The 21490-nt window shown below is 38.0% G+C and overlaps 1 protein-coding gene across 2 annotated transcripts in view; it reads left to right on the forward strand.

The window, feature by feature from the left end:
- Positions 1–21490, forward strand: part of LOC131225699 (uncharacterized) — a 55195-nt gene that overhangs the window by 24041 nt on the left and 9664 nt on the right. For both annotated transcript variants that reach the window (XM_058221275.1, XM_058221276.1), the window contains 5 exons: positions 4679–4759; positions 4849–4919; positions 15894–15990; positions 16626–16685; positions 21009–21063. In XM_058221275.1, coding sequence (XP_058077258.1) covers positions 4679–4759; positions 4849–4919; positions 15894–15990; positions 16626–16685; positions 21009–21063 — 364 coding nt within the window. The remainder of the gene's footprint in view (positions 1–4678; positions 4760–4848; positions 4920–15893; positions 15991–16625; positions 16686–21008; positions 21064–21490) is intronic.

Here is a 21490-nt window from a genome sequence, read left to right on the forward strand (position 1 = left end):
TTGAATAATATTAGTATCTTTCAAAAAAAGGAAAAAAAAAAAAAAAAATCCTTAGATCACTCAATGCAACAAACTCTTCATCCTTGCATAAATTTGAGACTTTAGTACCTCCGAAGATTGGGGTGTAATATGATTGTTTTTTTTTTTTTTCCCCTCTAGCAACTTCAATACGTGCGTCATCGCTTCGTTGAAAATTTGGTTGTTTCTTTCATTCCATAATTACCAACATAACACATAGGAAGCAACCTCCACAACACCTGTCTTGTTTCTTTGAATGACCAGTTTCCTCGATCACTGATAACCTCTCCAAGCATTTTTGTTGAGAAATCAAGAAATCCCAAAGAAATAAAAAAGTAATGCCACAATGAACTTGCCACCAAACAAGAAGGAAGAGATGAGGCACATACACCTTTCTACACATACACCTCTTAGGAAAGTTGGTCCCGTATGTTTAAGATTATCTAGGGTAAGAAATTTGTCCTTCACCACTAACCATGTGAATGGAACATCACTTGTGGGAGCGTCAGAGACCCTAACTGAAGCTGATGAAGGAGAGGAGTCTTTCTCAGATAAAACTTCAAAGAACGATTTTCCCAAGAATCTACCATTGGCATTCTGTTTCCACACTTGGGTATCCTCCTTATTGACAACTGGGAAAACTGATGGAAGCTTGTCTCCCAGCACATGAGAATCTTCAACTTCATTGGCCTTTAGGTTTCTTCTAAAATTCAAGTTCCAGGCCACGCATCTACCTGGGATATTGAAATAGTCCATAAACACTTCTTTGAACAAGAGACTCTATGAAGGCTGGGAAACTTACAGCCAACTGGTTGTCCCCCAACTATTCATCCTCCTAGAATCGCACTTGTCACCCTGACCCATCTTTTTGTCCCCTCTTTTAAGTTTTTCTCCAAGCACTCCCATCATGCTATTCCCCTTCTAGATTTCTTTGGCCAAGGAAGGCGTGGACCCTGACTCTTAGAATTTTGGAGATGCTTGTCCATTGCCTTGTGGATAAGGTGTCCCTTTTCTTTGTTTCGTGAGATCTGTCATCTATTAGAAATGGATACCATTCTAGATTTTGGATCCATTACCGCATTCCACCATTCTTGGGTCCCACCCCCTATTTGAGAATCCGTACTTTTTGCTCACCATCCTGCTTCAAAGTACATCTTTCTCCTTCTTGAACATCCACCACCACTTTTTTAGGGGGGCTTCAATTTCTCTTCTTATCCACCCCAAATTGGTAGCATTCCTGCAATTGGGTAAACACCCTATGCTCACTCCTCCCCTTCCATTCACCATTGGAAAGCCATTGCAATGGTTATAAATAAAATAGCTTCTTGTTCTATTTAATGCTTCAGTAAGCGACTATGCAGTACTGTCACTATGATTTGGGACTGTTTCAGGACATTATTTTAGCCAAAACAAAAAACGATTTTTTTTTTAACAAATTGAAACCATGATAGAATACTCTGAACCATGCCAAAACTATGTCAATGCACATGAAGGAAAATGGTACCTGCACCCAGTGTTTAAATTGTCGACGATATTATCGAAATATCGCCAATAATATCGGTGTCGCTGCACTGGTGACACCGAAACCCCAAAGTTTCCTTTCTCTACGGAATATCGACGAAATATCAGCGAAATTTTCGTTATTGTCGATAATTTGGATTCTCGCCGAAAATATCGACTGTATTCTTGCGTAAATACGTAAAAATCGGAAAAAAGTTAACAAAAAAATAAGAACAGCCCCAGAAAATCGAAATATATATATATAAAAAAGGAAAACTTTCCAGAGTGCATTCGGTACCTGTAGAAGAGGGCCAATCGATCAAAGCAGTGCGCCGTTCGTAGGTAAGTGCGAAAAAATCTTCGATTCCCTTCAATTTCGGAGTGTATTTGAGAGAGATTTTTGGATTTAGGGTTCCGGGAAGGAAGAACCGGAACCCTCTCTGGTTTCAAAAAAAAGGGCTTCGGTTGCCATTTTCACGGACGCAGATTAGGGAAGAGGACCGATGTATTAACGTCAGCAAGTTCTGTGGGTCTGATCATGAGGTTTGTGTTATATCCAAACCGTCCATCCATTTGGCGAGCTCGTCTTAAGGCTTGAGACGAAAAATAAGACAGATCTAACTATCAAGTGGACCACACTGTAAAAAACAGTGGGGGATTGAACGTCTACCATTGAAACCCTTTTTGGGGTCACAGAAGTTTTGGATAAATATGAAATTTGTTTTTCCTCTTCATTCAGGTCTTTGTGACCTAATGAACAGATTGGATGGAAAATAAACGTTATGGTGGGCCCTATGAATTTTTTAACGGTGAAAATCATTATCTCCGCTGCTATTTGTGGTGTGGTCCAGATGATCTTTGGATATGATTCATTTTTTGGATAATGCTCTGAAATAATCTATAAAAATAGATGAACGTTGTAGATATAATAAATACATCACTGTGGGGACCATGTAACTTGGATCTCCTTTAAACCGTTCGTACAACTCAGAGCTCGAGGAGCATCAGTGCTTGTCTTCGCACAACACGTACCTACAACAGCTATATAGCTGGTGTGTGGTACACTAGCCAATCCGCTTTCGCGGATTAGCACCAGGACGCGAATTTCCTGGAAAGGTTCATGTGCTGTGATGCAAGGTGGGGCCTACAGTGATGTTGGTGATAAATCGAAACCGTCTATCCTTTGTGGGAGTTCATTTTAGTGCATGCGATAAAAAATGAGTTGGATCCAAGACTCAAGTGGGTCGGATGAGAGGGAAAACCAGGAAAAGAGTTTCCTACCGTTGAAAACTTCCTAACATCTTTCTTTATATTTATATGTCATCCAAACCGTTTATAAGTCATTCCCACTCGGATGAATTGAAAACACCAAAAATATTGCCTGATATGAATCTTTGTGGCCATACAAATGGTTTAAATGGTGGTTATTATTATTTCCTCTCGTACGGACCACTTGAGTTTTGGATAGATCTCATTTTTTGTATCATGCCCTAAAATGACCTCCCAAAATGGATTAACGGTGTGGATTTATAACAAACATCATGGTAGGCCCCACCTAGCATCCCAGTGCTGGAACATCCTACAAAGGCTTTCGCAGGAAATCTGCGTCCAACCACTGATCAGCGAGACTCCCTACTCCCTACCGAAGTTCCGTCACCAAGTTAAGTGGGCCCCACCATGATGTATGTGTTGTATCCACACTGTCCATACATTTGAAGAGATCATTTTAAAGCATGATACAAAGAATGATTCAGATCCAAAGTTCCAGTGGACCCCACCACAGAAAATAGTGGGGAGAGCGCCGCTCACCATTAAAGACTTCTAGTGGCTGCAAAAGTTTTAGATCAAGTTGATATTTGTTTTTTCCCTTATCGTGCCTGTGTTAACTTATGAAAGGGTTGGATCTCAAATAAACATCATGGTGGACCTTAGGAAAAACAGATGTGGTATGGTCCACCTGAAATTGTGACATGATCATAATCAACAAATTGTTTGTTTTAGTATGGTCCACCTAAAATTGCTTCTTCATTTATTAGACCACACTCTAAGTTAGGCTGGAAAAACAGATGAACGGCATGGATATACAATGCATGCATTAAGGTGGGCCCTATGGTCAGCGTCCCACTCACATTGATGTTCTGGGGTCGCACCCAAGCCGGCGCAGCTTTAATAGGTATGTATCCATTGAGGTGGGTGGAATCCCTGACCGTGGGGCCTACTGTGATGCATGTGCCTTATATCCACTCCGTCTATTTGTTTTGAAAACTCATTTTAGGGCATGCTCCAAAAAAACAAGCAGATCTTAATAGTAGGTGGACCATAATATGAGAAACAGTGGTAATCGACCAATAAAATTTATCATGGGCCATGAAAGTTTTGGATTATGCTGATATTTTTGTGGTCTCTTCATCCATGTCTTTGTGACCATATCAATAGATTGGATGGCAAATAAACATTCCGATGGACCCCATGAAGTTTTCAGTGGTGGTGATTTAATCACAATGGTTTGTTTCATGTGGTATGGTCCACTTAAGATTTGGATCTTGTTCATTTTTCTGATCATGCCTAAAAAGGAGCTGTCATATTTGATGGGCGGCGTGTGGATATAAGGCACATACATCACAGTGTGCCCTACAGTTATGTAATGCAAATTTTTTGTATTTTTTTTAATTATTTCTAAATATGCAAATATGTGTATTCAGGCTTGTCATGAAGTTTCACTAAAAAATTCCACCATTTTCCTCATGTTATTCCCTTTTTTCCCGAATTTCCAGTTATCGGCGATATTATCGGCGATAACGATATTATATCTTTATCTCTGGCCAGCGAAACTTGTAGCGACACCGACAACTCGAACACTGCTTGCACTGTGACTTACATGAGACTTTTGCTTCATGCACCATCTATTTCTTACATGTCTAGAGGTTTAGGCATCAGTTCATTACACCAATATGTTGGTGAAGGAAAATATGTATTTGTTTTCTATATCTTTACTGTTTCTCGCATTCATTTATTAATTGAAGGAAGTGGTGTAGTTTGTGTGTGTATCTCTTATTTTCTTACTTACATATTCTGCTTTCACATGAGTCAGTTCATGGCAATTTATTTGTAGGAAGTCCCTTGTCTCTAATATTGCTCCTTATTCTTGTGTTTTGAATAGACATATGTTTTGGATGTTCATCCTTTCAATCCACGAATAGCCATGAGTGCTGGGTATGACGGAAAAACCATAGTGTGGGATGTGAGTTTCTAGCTCTTGAAGACCCTTTATGATCTATTATTCTATTAATGCTCCTTTTGAATTGAATACCTTGATATTTTATATTTCAGATATGGGAGGGCACCCCAATTCGCATATACGAAACTGGACGCTTTAAATTGGTTGATGGGAAGTTCTCTCCGTAAGTTAACCACATAGAATGGCTTGCACTGATGAAGTTGACATTTTTTTCTTCATTATGTTTGATTATATTTTGAGAAATTTCCTTGTAGGAATTCTTTAATAGTGTCTTTTCTGAAGCATGAAATAGAGAGAAAAAGAAAAGATGATGCAAAATGAATGGTCTAGACTAATATGCAATAGCAAGATCATAAAACAATTCAACTCAAGCGATTAGAATATAAAAATCATGCTTTTCCCTCACAAATTTCAAAATTCAGATTTATACTACGACATGAATTCAGACCACAAACATCTCACAATGCACGTAACCATAAAATATGGTTAAGAAAGGCCCTATGGGAGGTAAAACTCCCACCTAGCTTAGGATTCACCCACATTCATATAAAAGACATGCATCAAGTTAAAGAATTTAAAGGTATAGGGCTGTCCGATTATTGGGGGTGGTTTTGGATGGATTGGGATAGGATTGGAGGGAATTAAGGTTTGGATGATTAAGTCTAGGAAGGATTGAATAAGGAAATTTGGCTTTTAGGGTTAGGATTCGAAATTGAGGTTGGGAAATTTGGGGGTTTTGATGTAGTATGGAGGAATTAGGGTTTTGGATAGCTAAGGGTTATGAATTTGAAAGATGGGAATTTACGGTTTGACAAATTGGGGCAAAATTGGAATCCTAGGGTTAGGGTTTTGAGAGGGGTTTTAAGGGATTAATGTAGGGGGTTTTAGAGAGGGGGATGAGGAAAGGAATCAAGGAATGGGAGGCCTGCACGTGGCTGTCCGTACAGACACACGTGTGTGTGTGGAAAAGGTGAGGGGAATGGATGGGTTGGGTTGGTTACTATAGGAAGAAGAAAGAAGGGAGAGGATGAGTGGAGAAGAAGAGATAAGAGAAAGAGGAGCTTATTACCTCGAATCAAAGATATTTGTGGAATCACTCCATGTGGGTCTCACACCCTCTCCAATCTTTGGAGATGCACGAGGCTTTCTCACAAAGCCATGAAAGAGTTCTTCCCTCCTTTCCAAATCTAGGAAGCAACGCCCCCCCCCCCAAAACTTTTATAAAATTGCCACTCCAGTTCAAATAAAGTCGTCCACCTAATATTAAGAAATCTAAAACACTAATAACCAATGCAAAATGTTTGACATGTCCAAAATAAATAACAAGCTAGAAAATGAAAAAAGGGACTCATAAAGTCCAAAATCTAGTGGTCTAAAAGACCCAATGGTCTGATCACCATGATCCGACTGTCCGATGGGCCAGCGGCCGAAATCCAATGATAAAAAACTCCAATAAAAGCAACCCACATGCATTTTCCTAGTATGGGGCCCCAGTCGGGGTCTTCCTCCTCCATTGGTAGACGTGATAGGATGATGCTCTGATGTCCTCATCAAAAGAAGAATGAGAGAAAAAGTGAGGAGGAAGAGAGTGGACAACAACACCCTCTCATGCACCCACATCCTTGTTTTATTACTAGGGCTTCACTCATTAAAAGCAAAACTACAAGTACGCCCCTTCACACTTAAGTTATTGCAGCCCATGGGCCTAAATCGTAACCCAACACATGTTTAAGCCCAAGAAACAAAGGAAACCACATGAGAAACCAAGCTGATCCACCGGACCACACGTGCCATGTGGGATCAATATGGGCCATCAACACTCTTACTCAAGCTAGAGAACATATATCACGAATACCCAGTTTGACAAAGTAGCGATCTGGATGATACAACTTAGAGCCTTCGTAAATGTATCTGCCAATTGATCTTGAGACTTGATGAATGACATTCATATTTCCTTGCTAGCCACTTTTTTCCTGATGAAGTGACAATTTACCTTCATGTGGTTGGTTCTCTCATGATAAACCGGGTTGTTGGCAATGTGAGAGGTAGCTTGATTATCACAATACAACCTAATGGGAATATCGACCATAAACCCGAGCTCTAACAGTAATGTCTTTAGCCAAATGGGGTCACATGTCGTGTGAGCCATTACCTTGTATTCTACTTTAGCACTTGAACGAGCAACTAAGCTTTGCTTCTTACTCAATGTAACGAGATTACCACCTACGAAGTTACAATAACTGGTAATAGATCGCCTGTTGGATGGAGAGCCAACCTAGTCTACATCTGAATACCCTTCAACTTGGAGATGGCCATTCCACTAATAGAGAATGTGACATCAACTGACATGTATCGGCTACGGTACTACCCAAGAAAGATACACTTGATCGCCCTTGGTTCAAACTTGTCATGAACATGATCAAGTTGATGCATGAATCACATGCAACCAAATATTTTTGGAAATTGGATTGCGTACTGAGTTACTCAGAACGCTCTTATCGTACTGAGTAAACTCTACTGGGCCCACCGGGAATGCATGTGGTTCATCCACGCCGTCTATCCGTTTTTCAAGCTCATTTTATGGGTTGAGACCAAAATTGAAGAATATGAAAAGCTAAAGTGGACCATGCCACATGAAACAATGGGAATAATGATTTCCACCATTGAAACCCTTCTAGGGACCACAATGATGTTTATTTGTCATCTAACCTGTGCATAAGATCACATAGACAAGGATGAAGGGAAAACACAAATATCAACTTGATCCAAAACTTCTATTGTCCCCAAGATTTCTTTCAACGGTAGACGATTCAATTCACATGTTTTTTGTGATTTGGTCTACTTAAGCTTTGGATATGCTTCATTTTTGGGTTCAACCCATAAAATTATATGGTAAAATGGATGGACGGAGTTGATAAAATACATAAATCATGGTGGGCCCTTCAGTGTTTACTCAGCACGCTTAGCGTACTGAGTTACTCAGTACGCATCCACTTCCATATTTTTGGGAGAATAGAAAATGTAAGAATGTGAGGACACAAGACAGAAAGAAGGGATTTTCCATCTAAGAAGATGAGGACATCCTATTTATTAGGTAGCATATAGTTAAGACTGTACGACTCTAAAATATGTTAGGAACCTTCATATTCAATAACAATGCCCTAGTAACCTCAAGTAAGTGATGATTCTTACATTCAGCTACCCAATTTTATTAGGGTGTGTAGAGGATGTTCAATGAATAATGTCATGAGAAGAATTATATGAGTTACAATCATGGATATATTCTTTAGCATTATCAAAACGTATAACACACATCTTAAGTATCATTTGATAAACTAAAAAATAAGATCTAAAAATTAATTTAGGTGCTGAATTGTAATTTTGAAATGATTTTACTTAAAAGTGAAAAGAAATTTTAATGCACCACCACTTTCAGCATTCATCATTAAGTGAACAGAGAGGAGCTGAAAAACAAACCCATAATTTTTTTATTTTTTATTTTAAAGGTAAACTATCAAGGATTGAACTTGGATCACTCACACACACTACATTGTCTCTACTAGCTCATCTAACGAATGGGAGACTTAGGCCATGTTTGTTAACGCTGAATTTTTGCACTTAACATGGAATGGGGAAAATATTCTGTGTTTAGTGGTGTTTGTTAATGCATCGTTAACGCGGAAGAAGGAAAGCGCTAAGAGGTTTTTCACTGAATTCTTTCCGTGATAGGAGTCTGGCTTAATGGTGAACGTGGAATGCGCTCAGTGAATTTTTCATTAAACAAAAATTTTTACTTCCAAAATTACCCCTTTCCAAGTTACTACGACAATTTTTTCTCTTTAAATTGTTTGTGCAATTCAAAATCAACTTTTAACCTATGAAACTTCATTATGCCCCACCATAATGCATGTGTTTCATCCATTCCATTCATCCATTTTTAAAGATCATTTAGGGCTTGATACCAAAAATGAGAGGAATATAAATCTCCAGTGGACCATACCACAAGAAAACAATAGTGATTGGATATCCACCATTAAAATTCTCCTAAGGCCCAATGTACTGTTTATTTGACACCCAATCTGTTGATTAGGTCATATAGACCTAGATGAATGGAAAAAACAAAGATTAGCTTGATCCAAAATTTTTATGGCCCCCCAAAACTTTTTAATGGTCGACGTTCATTCAAGACTGTTTTCCTGTAATGTGGTCCACTTGAGATTGGGATATACCTCATTTTTGGTCTCATACCATAAAATGATCTATAAACATAGATGGGCGGCATGGATGAAACACACATAATGGTGGGGCCCACAGAGCACCGACCATCAGCCATTGGCTGGTGGCAGGGGAGTAGCCAATCTGTTTCGGCGGACGTGGATTGGATACTGATAGGTTGAGTAGCGAGACTTGCCACCGAAGTTACATCACCAAGTTATGTGGGCCCCATCATGACGTATGTTTTGTATCCACGCCGTCCATCCATTTGGAAATATAATTTTAGGTAAAGATCCAAAGAATGAGTCAAATCCAAACCTCCAGTGTACCTCACCACAGAAAACAATGGGGAGAGTGACGCCCACCATTAAAAACTTAAATAGGCCACAAAAGTTTTTTATTAAGTTGATATTTGTTTTTCCCTTCTTTCATGTCTGTGTTAACTTGTGAACGGGTTGGATTTGGATTTCAAATAAAAATAATGGTGAGCATTAGGAAGGTTCCAACGGTAGGCATCAATCTCGCCACTGGGTCAACTACATATTTGGATCTAACTAAAATTAAATCTCCAAATAGATGGACGGTGTAGACAAAGCACATACATCATAGTGGGCCCATAGAACTTGATGATGTCACTTCGGTAACCAAATTCAACCTGTAAGTAGCTAATCCACATCCAAGTAGGATGCGAATTGGTTGGTGTACCTCACACCGGCTATATAGCTGTTGTATTGACGTTAGCAAGTTCTATGAGGTATTTGTTATATCCAAATCATCCATCCATTTGGCAAGCTCATATTAAAGCTTGAGACGAAAAATAAGTTGCAAAAAGCGACGTGGGATTGAACGTCTACCATTGAAACCCTTTTTGGGGTCACAGAAATTTTAGATCAATATGATTTATTTTTTTTTCGGTTTGGATAGCATATAAATATAAGACAGGCTTATTTGAAGGTTTTGTTGCTACTGGTGTTCAATCCTATAAAATCTTCCTGCTAAGAGGAATTGAGGGCCTTATGATGATTTTTAGTTTTTTATTAAGTATTTTAGTTTATTTAAATTAAATATAATGATTTTATTTTCATTTCATAAAAAATAATTTCTTTATAATGTAAAACATTACCAAATGAGAGATAAGGACAAATGTGTCAAATTAACATATTTCAAACATTTAAGATGTTTGTTAACAAACAGTTTGTTTAAGATTCAGTACTTAATTTTTAGACTTCAGCCATAATTATCAAACAAGTTTTTTTACTTCAAATTTCAGATTCAGGCTTCAGATTTCAGATTTGGTCTTTAGACTTCAGATTTAACAAATGGGGCCTTAATCTAAGGACTTAATAAGTTGGATTTGCCAAATGATCTGAATTAATGAAAATCACTTTAAAAATATCAAATTTCAGTGGTAAGTGCTGAAAATAAGTTTTGTCAAATGGACCCTTAGAATTGAATTATGTCCAAACTTCCATATGAAAATTTTTAAAGCAAGAAAACACTTTTGATTGATCTTTCATTAGATATAAGCATGATATCATAGAGTAATCATCCACAAAGATAACAAAATACTTGAAAGCAAATAAATTAGTAAGATGAACTAGATCTCAAATATCAAAATGTACTAAATAAAAAGGTTTAGCACTTCTTTTTTCCACACGAGGAAGGAATCACACCTTATGGTGCTTGCTCAACTCATAAGCCTCACACTCTAATGGGGAGATGTTTGTCTGTAGTGGCATTCCAATTATTCTACTGTCGCGATAATAAAGTCCATTCACTTCGTGCCCTTCACCAATCATCCTCCCTCTCTTTAAATTATGAAATTCACAGTAAGAATGATAAAACGTGATAGGACAATTTAGAGATTTGGTTAGCTTGTGCACTGACAACAAAATCAAAGGCAATGTAGGAATGTAAAGTATTGATGATAACGAAAGTGGGGGGGGGGGGGGGGGGGGGGTAGGGCTAGTAGTATTGAACCCAGAAACATGGGTTGAGTACTATTTACTAATGTGACAGAAAAAATGGATGATGACTTAATTAAACACTATAAGATGATGTAAGACATACCTTACCTGGCTCTGCAAAAGAGGTTGTAGAGGATGTGTAAATGGAACGATCCTTTAGAAGTCTAGCATTTCTTTTCTTGGATAATGTAATTATATCACTTGAAGTACTTGGTTCGAAAAAAGAGGAGAGGCTTGGAAACATAATCCTTGGTACCACTATTAGGAGAATGAACTTGATTTGCCTAAGCAGGTTTACTGACAAGATCCCAACAAGTATCAATCATGTGGTTACTAAGACTATAATGAATTCAATGTTGATGAGTATTACCACAACCTCTCTAATTATTTCTTTCTCCAAAGTACCCCCTTCGAATCTTTAGCACCACCAAAAGGGCCCCCACGGCCATGACCACGACTTCCCCCATCTCTTCTACTAGATGTAGAGACCAATGCTGAACAATCTGACAAAGACGAACTCTATATACTAATCATGTGCTAAACATGAGCAAATGTCTTAATGATAGAGGGAATTTCCCTATCTCCAAGAATTTGAGCTTGAACTCAAGATGAAGTCCAAAGAGGAATTTAACAACACAAAATGCCTCTATCTGTTATATCATAGTGTTATAGTCAATAAATAGAGGTTGGTGTGCATTTCATTGTTCTCGCATGCCTCCTAAGGTTGAATAATACTCTCTGACGCTCTTATCTCCTTGTTGAAGGCCGAAGATATTCTTAAGCAACTCATAAATCCGTGTTAAGTTTTTTTTTTTTTTTTCCACTCGAATATATTTTTTTCAGATTTACCTAATGCAGGACAATTAACCACTTGCTCTAAAAGCTTGAACTGATAGAGCATGGTGAATCAATCCCCTTATCTCATAGCCCAGGCCCCACATCACATGGGTTAGGACCTCGATCGAACCCCCCTCGTGGGCCCCACATCACATGGGTACCACCTCACACAAGCCACTCGCCTCACATAGGCCGCCCACCTCGAATGTGTCCCCGTATCCCACAAGCTACCTCACTCGAACCCGATGTGAAAATGCCCCTGCATTAATCACTCCCAGTGAGGAGTCTCGAACATGAGACTCCCTGCTCTGATACCACTTTGATGCAGGACAATTAACCACTCTCTAAAAGCTCGAACTAATAGAGCATAGCGAATCAATCCCTTTATCTCATAGCTCAGGCCCCACATTGCATGGGTTGGGACCTCGGCCAAACCTCCCTCATGGGCCCCGCATCACATGGGTACCGCCTCGCACGAGCCACCCACCTCACACGGGCTGCCCACCCCGAGTGTCCCCGCATCCCACAGGCTATCCCACTCGAGCTTGGTGTGAAAATGCCCCTACATTATTACTTGTACTTGTTTTTTTCTTTTTTGGAAGGTGAAGATTTATTTATTTAACAAAACATAAATAGAGAAATTACAAAGTTGACCAAAATTTTGGAAAAGAGAAACAATGGTCTACAAATTTTACAACAATGGCCCACCCTTGAACATACAACTTTGCCCTATTAAAGCAATCGGTAACCAAGCCATTTCGGTTTCCAGAACAACGTTCGTTCCCCCTCCCCCCCAAGTGGACCAAATTCCCACCAGCAAAGCCAACCTCTAGATGGATCTTCCTCTTTTGCCTATCCTCTTAAGATATTCCCATACTTCCTTTGCGGTCTTAAAAACGATAGCATTTGTACTAATTTGGGGATTAATACTATTCCATAGCAAAGCTCTAATCTGAGCATTCTTCGCCACCCAATCTTCATATTCTAATGAACCCAGTGTTCGTGTTGTTGACGATTTGTCGATATTATCGCCGATAATATCGGTGTCGATGCACTGGCGACACCGAAACCCTAAGTTTTCGTTTCTCTATAGAATATCGGCGAAAACCCATTTTTTGGAGATAAAAATGGGTTCTCGCCGAGAATATCGGCGTGGTGTGGCTGAAATAAAGAAAAAAAAAAAATTCAATTTCATGATTTTCGTACCTGATCGGAACTCGGAAGAACAAAATCCCTTTGGCCTCGATTGACAGCCTCGTTAGGTAAGAAAAACCTACAAATTTCCCCCTTTTTTCCGATTGGAATATCGATGTTGCAATTTCGGCGAAAAATATGAAAATTTGCCGGATTTCCCTTCGATTTGGGTCTGATCTAGGGTTTTGAAACCCTCGGTCAAAAACCCCTCGCCGAGAAATCCTCTCACTCTGATATTTTTGTGTTTAAAATAAATAATAAATAAAAACTTTGAGCCTCGGAAGTAGAAGCGGTTGCGTACCGAGGGAAGCGGAATGGCTGGTGTACCTCACACTAGCCATGTAGCTGTTGTAGGTACGTGTCGTGCGAAGACGAGCACTGACGCTCCTTGAGCTCCGAGTTGTACGAACGGTTCAAAGGAGATCAAAGTTACATGGGCCCCACAGTGATGTATTTATTATATCTACACCATTCATCTATTTTTAGATATCATTTTAGAGCATTATGCAAAAGATGAATCATATCCAAAGATCATCTATACCACACCATAAATAGCAGCGTAGATAATGATTTTCACCGTTAAACAATTTTTAGAGCCCACCGTAACGTTTATTTTACATCCAATCTGTTCATAAGGTCACAAATACCTGAATGAAGAGGAAAAACAAATTTCTTGTTCCAAAACTTCTGTGACCCTAAAAAGGGTTTCAATGGTAGACGTTCAATCCCCCACTGGTTTTTCCTGTGTGGTCCACTTGATAGTTAGATCTGTCTTATTTTTTGTCCCAAGCCTTAAGACGATCTCGCCAAATGGGTGGACGGTTTGGATATAACACATATATCGTGGTGGGCCCATGGAGCATTGACCAGTAGCCACCACTTTACTGGCGGCGTCAGTACAATCTGCATCCCCACGTATTGCCAAGGGAAGCGGATTGGGTACAGCCCCGGCAACACCTAGCTGTGGGGCCCACCGTAATGTATGATTTTTATCCACGCTGTCCATCCATTTTGAAAAATCATTTTATGTGATGAGCCCAAAAATGGGACAGATTGAATGCCCACGTGAACCACACCATAGGAAACAGTGGGCACTGACTGCCTAGCGCCAAAAACCTCTTGGGGGCCACAAAAGTTTTGGATCAAGGTCATGTGTATGTTTTTCTCACGGTGTGGTCCACTTGAGATTTGGATCTACTTCATTATTGGGCATGCACTCAAATGAGTTGGCAAAAAGGATGGACCATGTAGATATACGACTCATACATTGAGGTGGGCCCATGGTTAGGGTCCCACCCACATCCCTATCCTTGAAAAACTTGCTAGGGTCCACTGTATTGTTTTGTTGACCCTTCAAACCGTCAATGAGGTGTCATAAACTCAGAGGAACCTTTAAAAAAAAAAAAAAAACAAACAAACAAATTTCAGTTTGAACCAAAACTTATGTGGCCCACCATAAGTTTTCAATGGTCAATAACATTGTTTCCTATGGTATGGTCCACATAAGATTGGGATCAACTTCATTTGTGGGATTGTGCGTTAAAATGATCTAGAAAAATAGATGGACGGACATGGATATACAACACATTAAAATGGGCTCCATTAAATGAAAACTTATTATGTAATGCATTCTTTTTTGTAATTTTTTTATTCCTAAATATGCAAATATGTGTATTTAGGCATGCCCTGGAGTTTCACTGAAAAATTCCACTATTTTCTCCATGTTTCCCCCACGTTTTCGTGCATTTCTGGTTATCAGCAATATTATCGGCGATAACGATATAATATCGTTATCTCCGGCCAGCGAAACTTGTAGCGATACCGACAACTCGAACACTGAATGAACCTTCTTCAAGTTTGGTCAAAGTCTAAATTTTTAGTTTCCTTTTACCTATGGCCCATTGTAAGTAATTTGCTCAATTGAGTTCGGTCAATGTAATTGAAAGTTCATCGACTTGGATAGAGAGACAAAATACTAGACTTGGCTTCATTCTTAACATTTATGAATGCTGGAGAAAATAAACACCCAAGGGAAAAAGGTTTAACTTGAACTGACCCAACATGTATTCTAGAAATCGATGTAAGTCAATGAACACAATAATTTTGATGTCACTTCTTGTTTCACAACCTCCACATGTACATAGATTCTTTAACTCTTGTTATACACATGTTCAACACATACTGAGCTCCTCAAATCTGATTGTAAATCTGGCCACAAATGCAAGATGCTGCACTTTTGTCCATCAAGGTGGATTTATGTGAAAGTGGGCATCACCCACATTCATGGGACACGATTACATAACTCACCATATGGTGTTTGAGAGAGATTTGTGAAGGTCAGCCCCCAACAGCTTTAGGTTTCCATCTAAAAACAATAAAAAAGAAAGAAGAAGAAATGTTGAAGATGAAGGAGAAGACCGATGTTTGGATCAATCGTGCTCTGATACCATATGAACTAAATTGATAAGAAGAAGAGAGAGATGGGAGAGAGAGAAGTGCGGAGAAAGAAAAAGAGAAGGGGTTAGGGTTGGATGTCTCCACACGTCCACACCCCCTTTCTTTTATATAGAATTTTGTGAATAACGACAAGTATGTCCTTCAAATAAATAAGTAGTAAAAGCAAAATCACCCCCTATATTCTTAAGTAACAAACGCAAGAATTCCCAACATGTCCTACAACTAGAAATATAGAAAAGGGGAGCTGAAAAAGGAAGAGATGGGCCATAACAACTATAATAATCAAAATTTATTTTGTTCACGGACAATTTCATCCGGATAGCGCTCTTGAAACAAAGTAAATGTCAGTGCCTTAGCGCTCATTGGTCTTCTAGGGTTGTGCCATACCCATATTAAAATCTTGCTGTTCTTAGCTTATAATTTGACTTACGTTGTAGTTGCGATGAGAATTCCTTTTTCTGTCACAGGGATGGGACATCAATTGTTCTTTCTGATGAAGTTGGCCAAATATACGTATTAGCTTCAGGACAAGGGGAGTCCCAAAAGGATGCCAAATATGATCAGGTACTCTTTCTTCCTTTTAATTCCACATTTGAATCCCCCTTCGAGAATCCCATGGAACCTGTTGAGTCTTTACCTTCTTCAGGACTGGTGTCTTATTAAAAGAAAACGTAATCAACCAAACTTTATTGAAAAGAATAATGAGAAGGTCTGGAGTCCAACTGGTTGGACCATGATTTACTGTCCACCTAGAGAATATCTTCTAACCTATCATGTGCTTGCAACATCCAACCCTTCCAATAAGTTGGCCTCACCCTAAGGGTCACCTTGTGCAAAAATCAGCCCCATTCACTTATTAGTTGGGCCACACCATAGAAAAAAATGTACATCCATTGATAAATAACAAAATACAAGTGTGGTCCACTCAATGAATGGATGTTGCTGATTTTAGAGCAAGGTGATCCTCATGATGGGGCCAAACTATTGGATAGGTTGGATGTCACATGTACATGAAAGGTTGGAAGAAATCTGCTGGGTGGAGGGTAACTTCTGATTCAGCCGGTTGGACTGGAGACCTCAAGAATAATATGATCATGTATTCTCAAATTTCAGTTCTACTAGTTGTACATTTTCTAGCAATAGGAAATAAATGTTCAAAGCTATGTTCTGATGTATGTGTGCGATTGATGTTTCAACAGTTCTTCCTTGGTGATTATCGCCCCCTTATCCAAGATACCCATGGAAATGTTTTGGATCAGGTGAGTTGACCATTTTTTTTTCAATATTTTAATGACATTGAAATGACTGATGTGTCTGTTGATTTAGAAAAAGCATAAGCACATGTGTCAATATTACTTAAAACCTTCTGGCCTGATTATTATCTTAGGTCTGATATTTATGGTTTTGATTCTTAAGCTTCAAACCTGTATTTGCCCATATGAGGCAGATTTTCTCAAAACTATTATATAACTTTTTATTCTGTACATCTGAAATGTCTCAGTTCCTGTGTTTCTGTCATCTCTAGATTTCTAAACAATTTACATTGTTACTCCTTGCTGACCTGGACTTTTAAGGGCATGATTGGATATCACCAATTCCATGGAAATCAATGGAAATGGGAAGGGTTTTCCATTGATGTGACAGTTTGAGATGTTTGGGTGGCAAAGAAAAGAAAGGATTCCACAAAGCTATCATTGTACTTTCTTTGGCACAAGAAACTGGGGGACCATTGTCTCACAGTTCGAAGATTTCCACTTGCTATCGAAACAAGACCCTGAAAATGGAATCCATGTTTCAAAAGTGCTTAATGAAATAATCGTTGCCTAAAATCATCTTCTTTTTTTCCCTACATTTATCCAAACATGGTCTAATATCTCAGACAAGCCTAAGTCCATAACTGAGTGTACCTAGTGAGTCATGTTACTCAGTGTGGCGTGTGTGTTTTAGAACAATTTCTGGACTTGATGAGTGAAGGGGTGGAAGTGATAAACCAAATGGCATGATCAATAATATTTGAACATTCCAATTTGTGATTCTTAGCCAAAAATCTTCCCTTTCTCTTGATGAGAGAAGCATGCTTTTGAAGTTAAATTGGTTTCTCATATGGCATCTTGACACTTTCAGTGACTTTTTTTTATTGGTTGCTTCAAAATAGCCTAATGGCTTCAAGTTGGCTGAGTGAAGCCAGATTTTTCCTGGCACCAAAAGAATTAATTGAAGTGGAATATGATCTATTTTTCTGTTGGAAATGGTCAATTAATTGGGGAAGTAAGTTTTCTGTGGTGGAACTATTGACAAGATTGACTTCAATCTTGGATGTGGAGGAACCATCTCTTATTTAGTCCAATGTTCTAATATAGGTTGTATATGGCAAGGCAATTGAGACATACAAAAATCAACCTTAATTTGTCAACAAAGGCTAACCTAGGGTTGGACTTGGTTCGGTGACTTGGTATGGAAGATCATTTGCAAAATAGAAGATGTTACAAAGAAGCTGGAGAGAATCTTCCTCGAAAGTGTTAGTTTCAAGCTGGGGAAAGGGGTCTAAAGGGTGGGGGAGAAGAAATCTGCTGTTAAAGTTTCATGGCCTGCATAGATTAGCTATCCTTAATGAAGTGTCAGTAGAAGAGTGCAATGTGATTCCTAGTAACAAGCATGTTATCTGAATAATACGATTTAGATTGTATCCTAGGGGTGTACGACAAGTATGATCGGATTTTATGATCCAAATCACGAATCGCACGATTCAGTTGAATTGTAACAATTCGATAATATGCATAATTCTCCAGAAAAAAAAAATGGGTGAAATATTCTTCTTCTTCTTCTTCTTTTAATGGTTTTTTAAAGCCTTTTTGTTTTTAAATACCTGTTAGGCTCACCTATGTTAAAAATCCCCCTTTTGTTTCTTTTAAGAGAGAGAAGAGTTCCGGAGTTTTTGAGATTAAAAAAATTTAAAGGAAAGAATTCAACATATCTTTTGGTAAACAGATTTGAATGTGTTTTCTCCATTAAGATTCTACATCAAAATAAATACAAAAATACATAAAATACTTATAGATTCTTTTCTCTTCCCTTCGTTCCCTTTTTAAAGGTAAATAAGTTAAAAACATTCAATATTTTTGCCTTTCTATTTTTATTTTTATTTTCTTTACTTTAAGTTCTTTTGAATCTTAAAGATTTCTAGTCTTATTTTAAGGATACATAATTCTTTTTTTCCCTAATATTTTCCTTTTGATTTTGTTTTTGTAATTACTCTAAGATTGTGTTTATTGTTCTTGATGATTGTGAAGAAATCTAAGGCTAAGGCTAGAGGATAATGATTTCTATTCTTATTTTAAGGATACATAATTGTTTTTCCTAATATTTTCATTTTGATTTTGTTTTTGTATTTACTCTAGGATTTTGTTTATTGTTCTTCATGATTGTGAAAAAGTCTTAAGGCTAAGGCTACGGATAATGATCCTAAATGGATTATTGCTCAAAAGTGATGAAAACACTAACCTTCACCTAAAATACAACTTTTGTGGGAAGAGCTATTGGAGAGGTGTGTTTCAAATAAACCGTCACCTTGCTCAAACAAAGAATAATGTAGTAGCTTCTTCACAAGTAGGTGAGGATGTAGCAAAGAAGTTTAAGAAATTGTTGTAGACTAATTCTAGTGACAAGAAACAAGAAGCCATGTATGATGTTGGAAGAGTTCCAATCGTACATGACGTGGAGGAATTGCGTGATAGAGGAAAAAAGGAAGAGGACTATGGATGACTTTGTTGGAAGAGAGAGTAGGGGAAAAGGAAAGTATTAAGTTACTCTAAATAGAATTTGGAAAAAAAGAGAGAGAGATAGAGATCATGTTTTTCTTTCTATTGCTTGCTTCCTCTACTTGATTCTTTCTCCCAGTTTCACTTAAATATTAATTGTAGCCATAAATCCATGTCGATGCATGATAATTGTGTATAGACATGAATTTCCATTGCAATACATGCTGACATTTGGGGGGAAAAAAAAACGAAGTTTCTACGGATTTTTCATCACCATTGAGTTCTGGCCTGTCTTTGTTTTAAGTCAAGATTTCTCCCTAAATCCCAACTTTTATTCAATAAAAACCAAGAATGATCAAAATCACCTAAGGAAAAATTTCAAAAAAAAGAAGAAGAGAGATTTTTCGGTTTGTGGAAAATTTCCCAAAATTCTGTCAATTTTCACCTATTTATGGATATTTCCTTGATATCAGGGATATTATCATTGTTATCGCGGATACCAGGAAACTTTTATAGGGGATTCTTAACTTTTATGGGGGATTCATCTCAAACTATCACTGATATTAATAATATTCCCAAGTATGGTCAATATTATTGAAAATATCGATGATATTTGGAAATGTTTATACTTCTAGCAGTGTCAATATCGTTGACATGGCAATACGGATAACATCACCAATATTATCGATTATATTGCGAATATTTGGAACACTGATTTTGTTAAAGTGGAAGCAATGGCTTAATCAATATGAAGATCTTTGTTAGCTTGGTATTTGGTTGATTGTAGTGTCTTTTGGACCTCCATCCCAAGGTTTACATTATGTTTTCTTGAGTTCAAGGGCTGTTCTTGTCCCCACCACCAATAGGTGACTTTAACCCAATACCTCATTGTTAAAATGTCCACCATCTACCATTCATGGCTCAAATCCTTGTTGACAGGATCTTTTCCCCTTCCTCTTTTTTTTTTGGTTAGCATGAAAGGAAATTATCTCAATATTGGTAAACATCAAGTACCATAGAGAATCAATCTATCAACTAGAGTTGTTCAAAATCCAAAAATTACAACACTGCATATATGAAGGGGTACTTTGACAGTGTATGACATGATGTAAAGGCACTCAGGAATTGTATACGTGGCATGCACTATCTCCACTTAAACTTACTAAATTGTGGAAACCACTGTCTCTAAGTTACAATCCCAAAATCAGATTGGTTGAACAATCCTAACTTCTGATTTGTAGACATATATTTGTTGAAATAGGAGTAGGGCCATTGTATGCTTTTCATTTTAACTGTCCAATAATTGTCCATTAATGCATTAGTGAAATAGTTAAATGTGTAATTTTTGGTTCGCGATACAACTAAGCTGAGATCCATAATCTGCAGAGTTTATTTTGAATTAATTTTATGCACGTATGCAATATGTAAGTAATTTCTAAGTGCTTGCATATCACCAATCACACTCTGCCAGAGTATCAAAGTTTTGCTCTAATATGAATGCATTTGTATGTTCTCTACACAAAACACAGAGAGACGGTTGTAGGTCTATGCAGTGGTATATAAGGCCGTGCCATTAGCCACTATAATTCTGTCAAAAACACGCATGGCCATGCTTTATTGAGAATGGAACAAAAGAGAATGCTTTTGTGCATCCTTCATGACTTCGTCTCATGCAATGACTGCACTTAATGTTATTAGTTCTAGTCTAAATAGGATTATCATGTGTCACTACGAGCGAGCATTACTTTGTATTCGCCTGCTTCTCTTGTGATGAACTCTCATCAGAAATTTTTTTTTTTATGAGTTTGGATACATTTGATGCAGGAGACTCAGCTTGCTCCACATAGAAGGAACATTCAAGATCTCCTCTGTGATTCAAGTATGTGATGGAAGATTTTTTGAGCTTTTTCTGGATTTATGATTGAATCAAATTGTAGTCGTTAGTTCATTAAAGTTGAAATGACTAATTTGTAGTCACCTTCTCCAGTATTCATGTGAGAGATTCTTTGAGCTTTTTCTGGATTTATGATTGAATCAAATTGTGTTCATTAATTCATTAAAGTTGAAATGACTAAATTCTAGTTACCTTCTCCAGTATTCATGTGAGACATTGGGCTCCAAACTGCAACTATGTTACTTTCAGATTGGATTTGAAAGATGGTAGCTGCAATTTGGGGTGACTTTCTCATTACGAATACTGTGATACACCACTACAAGTTGGTCATTTCGCATTTGATTGGACTACATGCTGCAATTCAATTCAGCTGTGCATCCAAAATCCAAACACAGCCCTAGTCGATCAAAAT

Source organism: Magnolia sinica, chromosome 14 (genome assembly GCF_029962835.1).
Source record: "Magnolia sinica isolate HGM2019 chromosome 14, MsV1, whole genome shotgun sequence".
NCBI classification, from domain to species: Eukaryota; Viridiplantae; Streptophyta; class Magnoliopsida; order Magnoliales; family Magnoliaceae; genus Magnolia; species Magnolia sinica.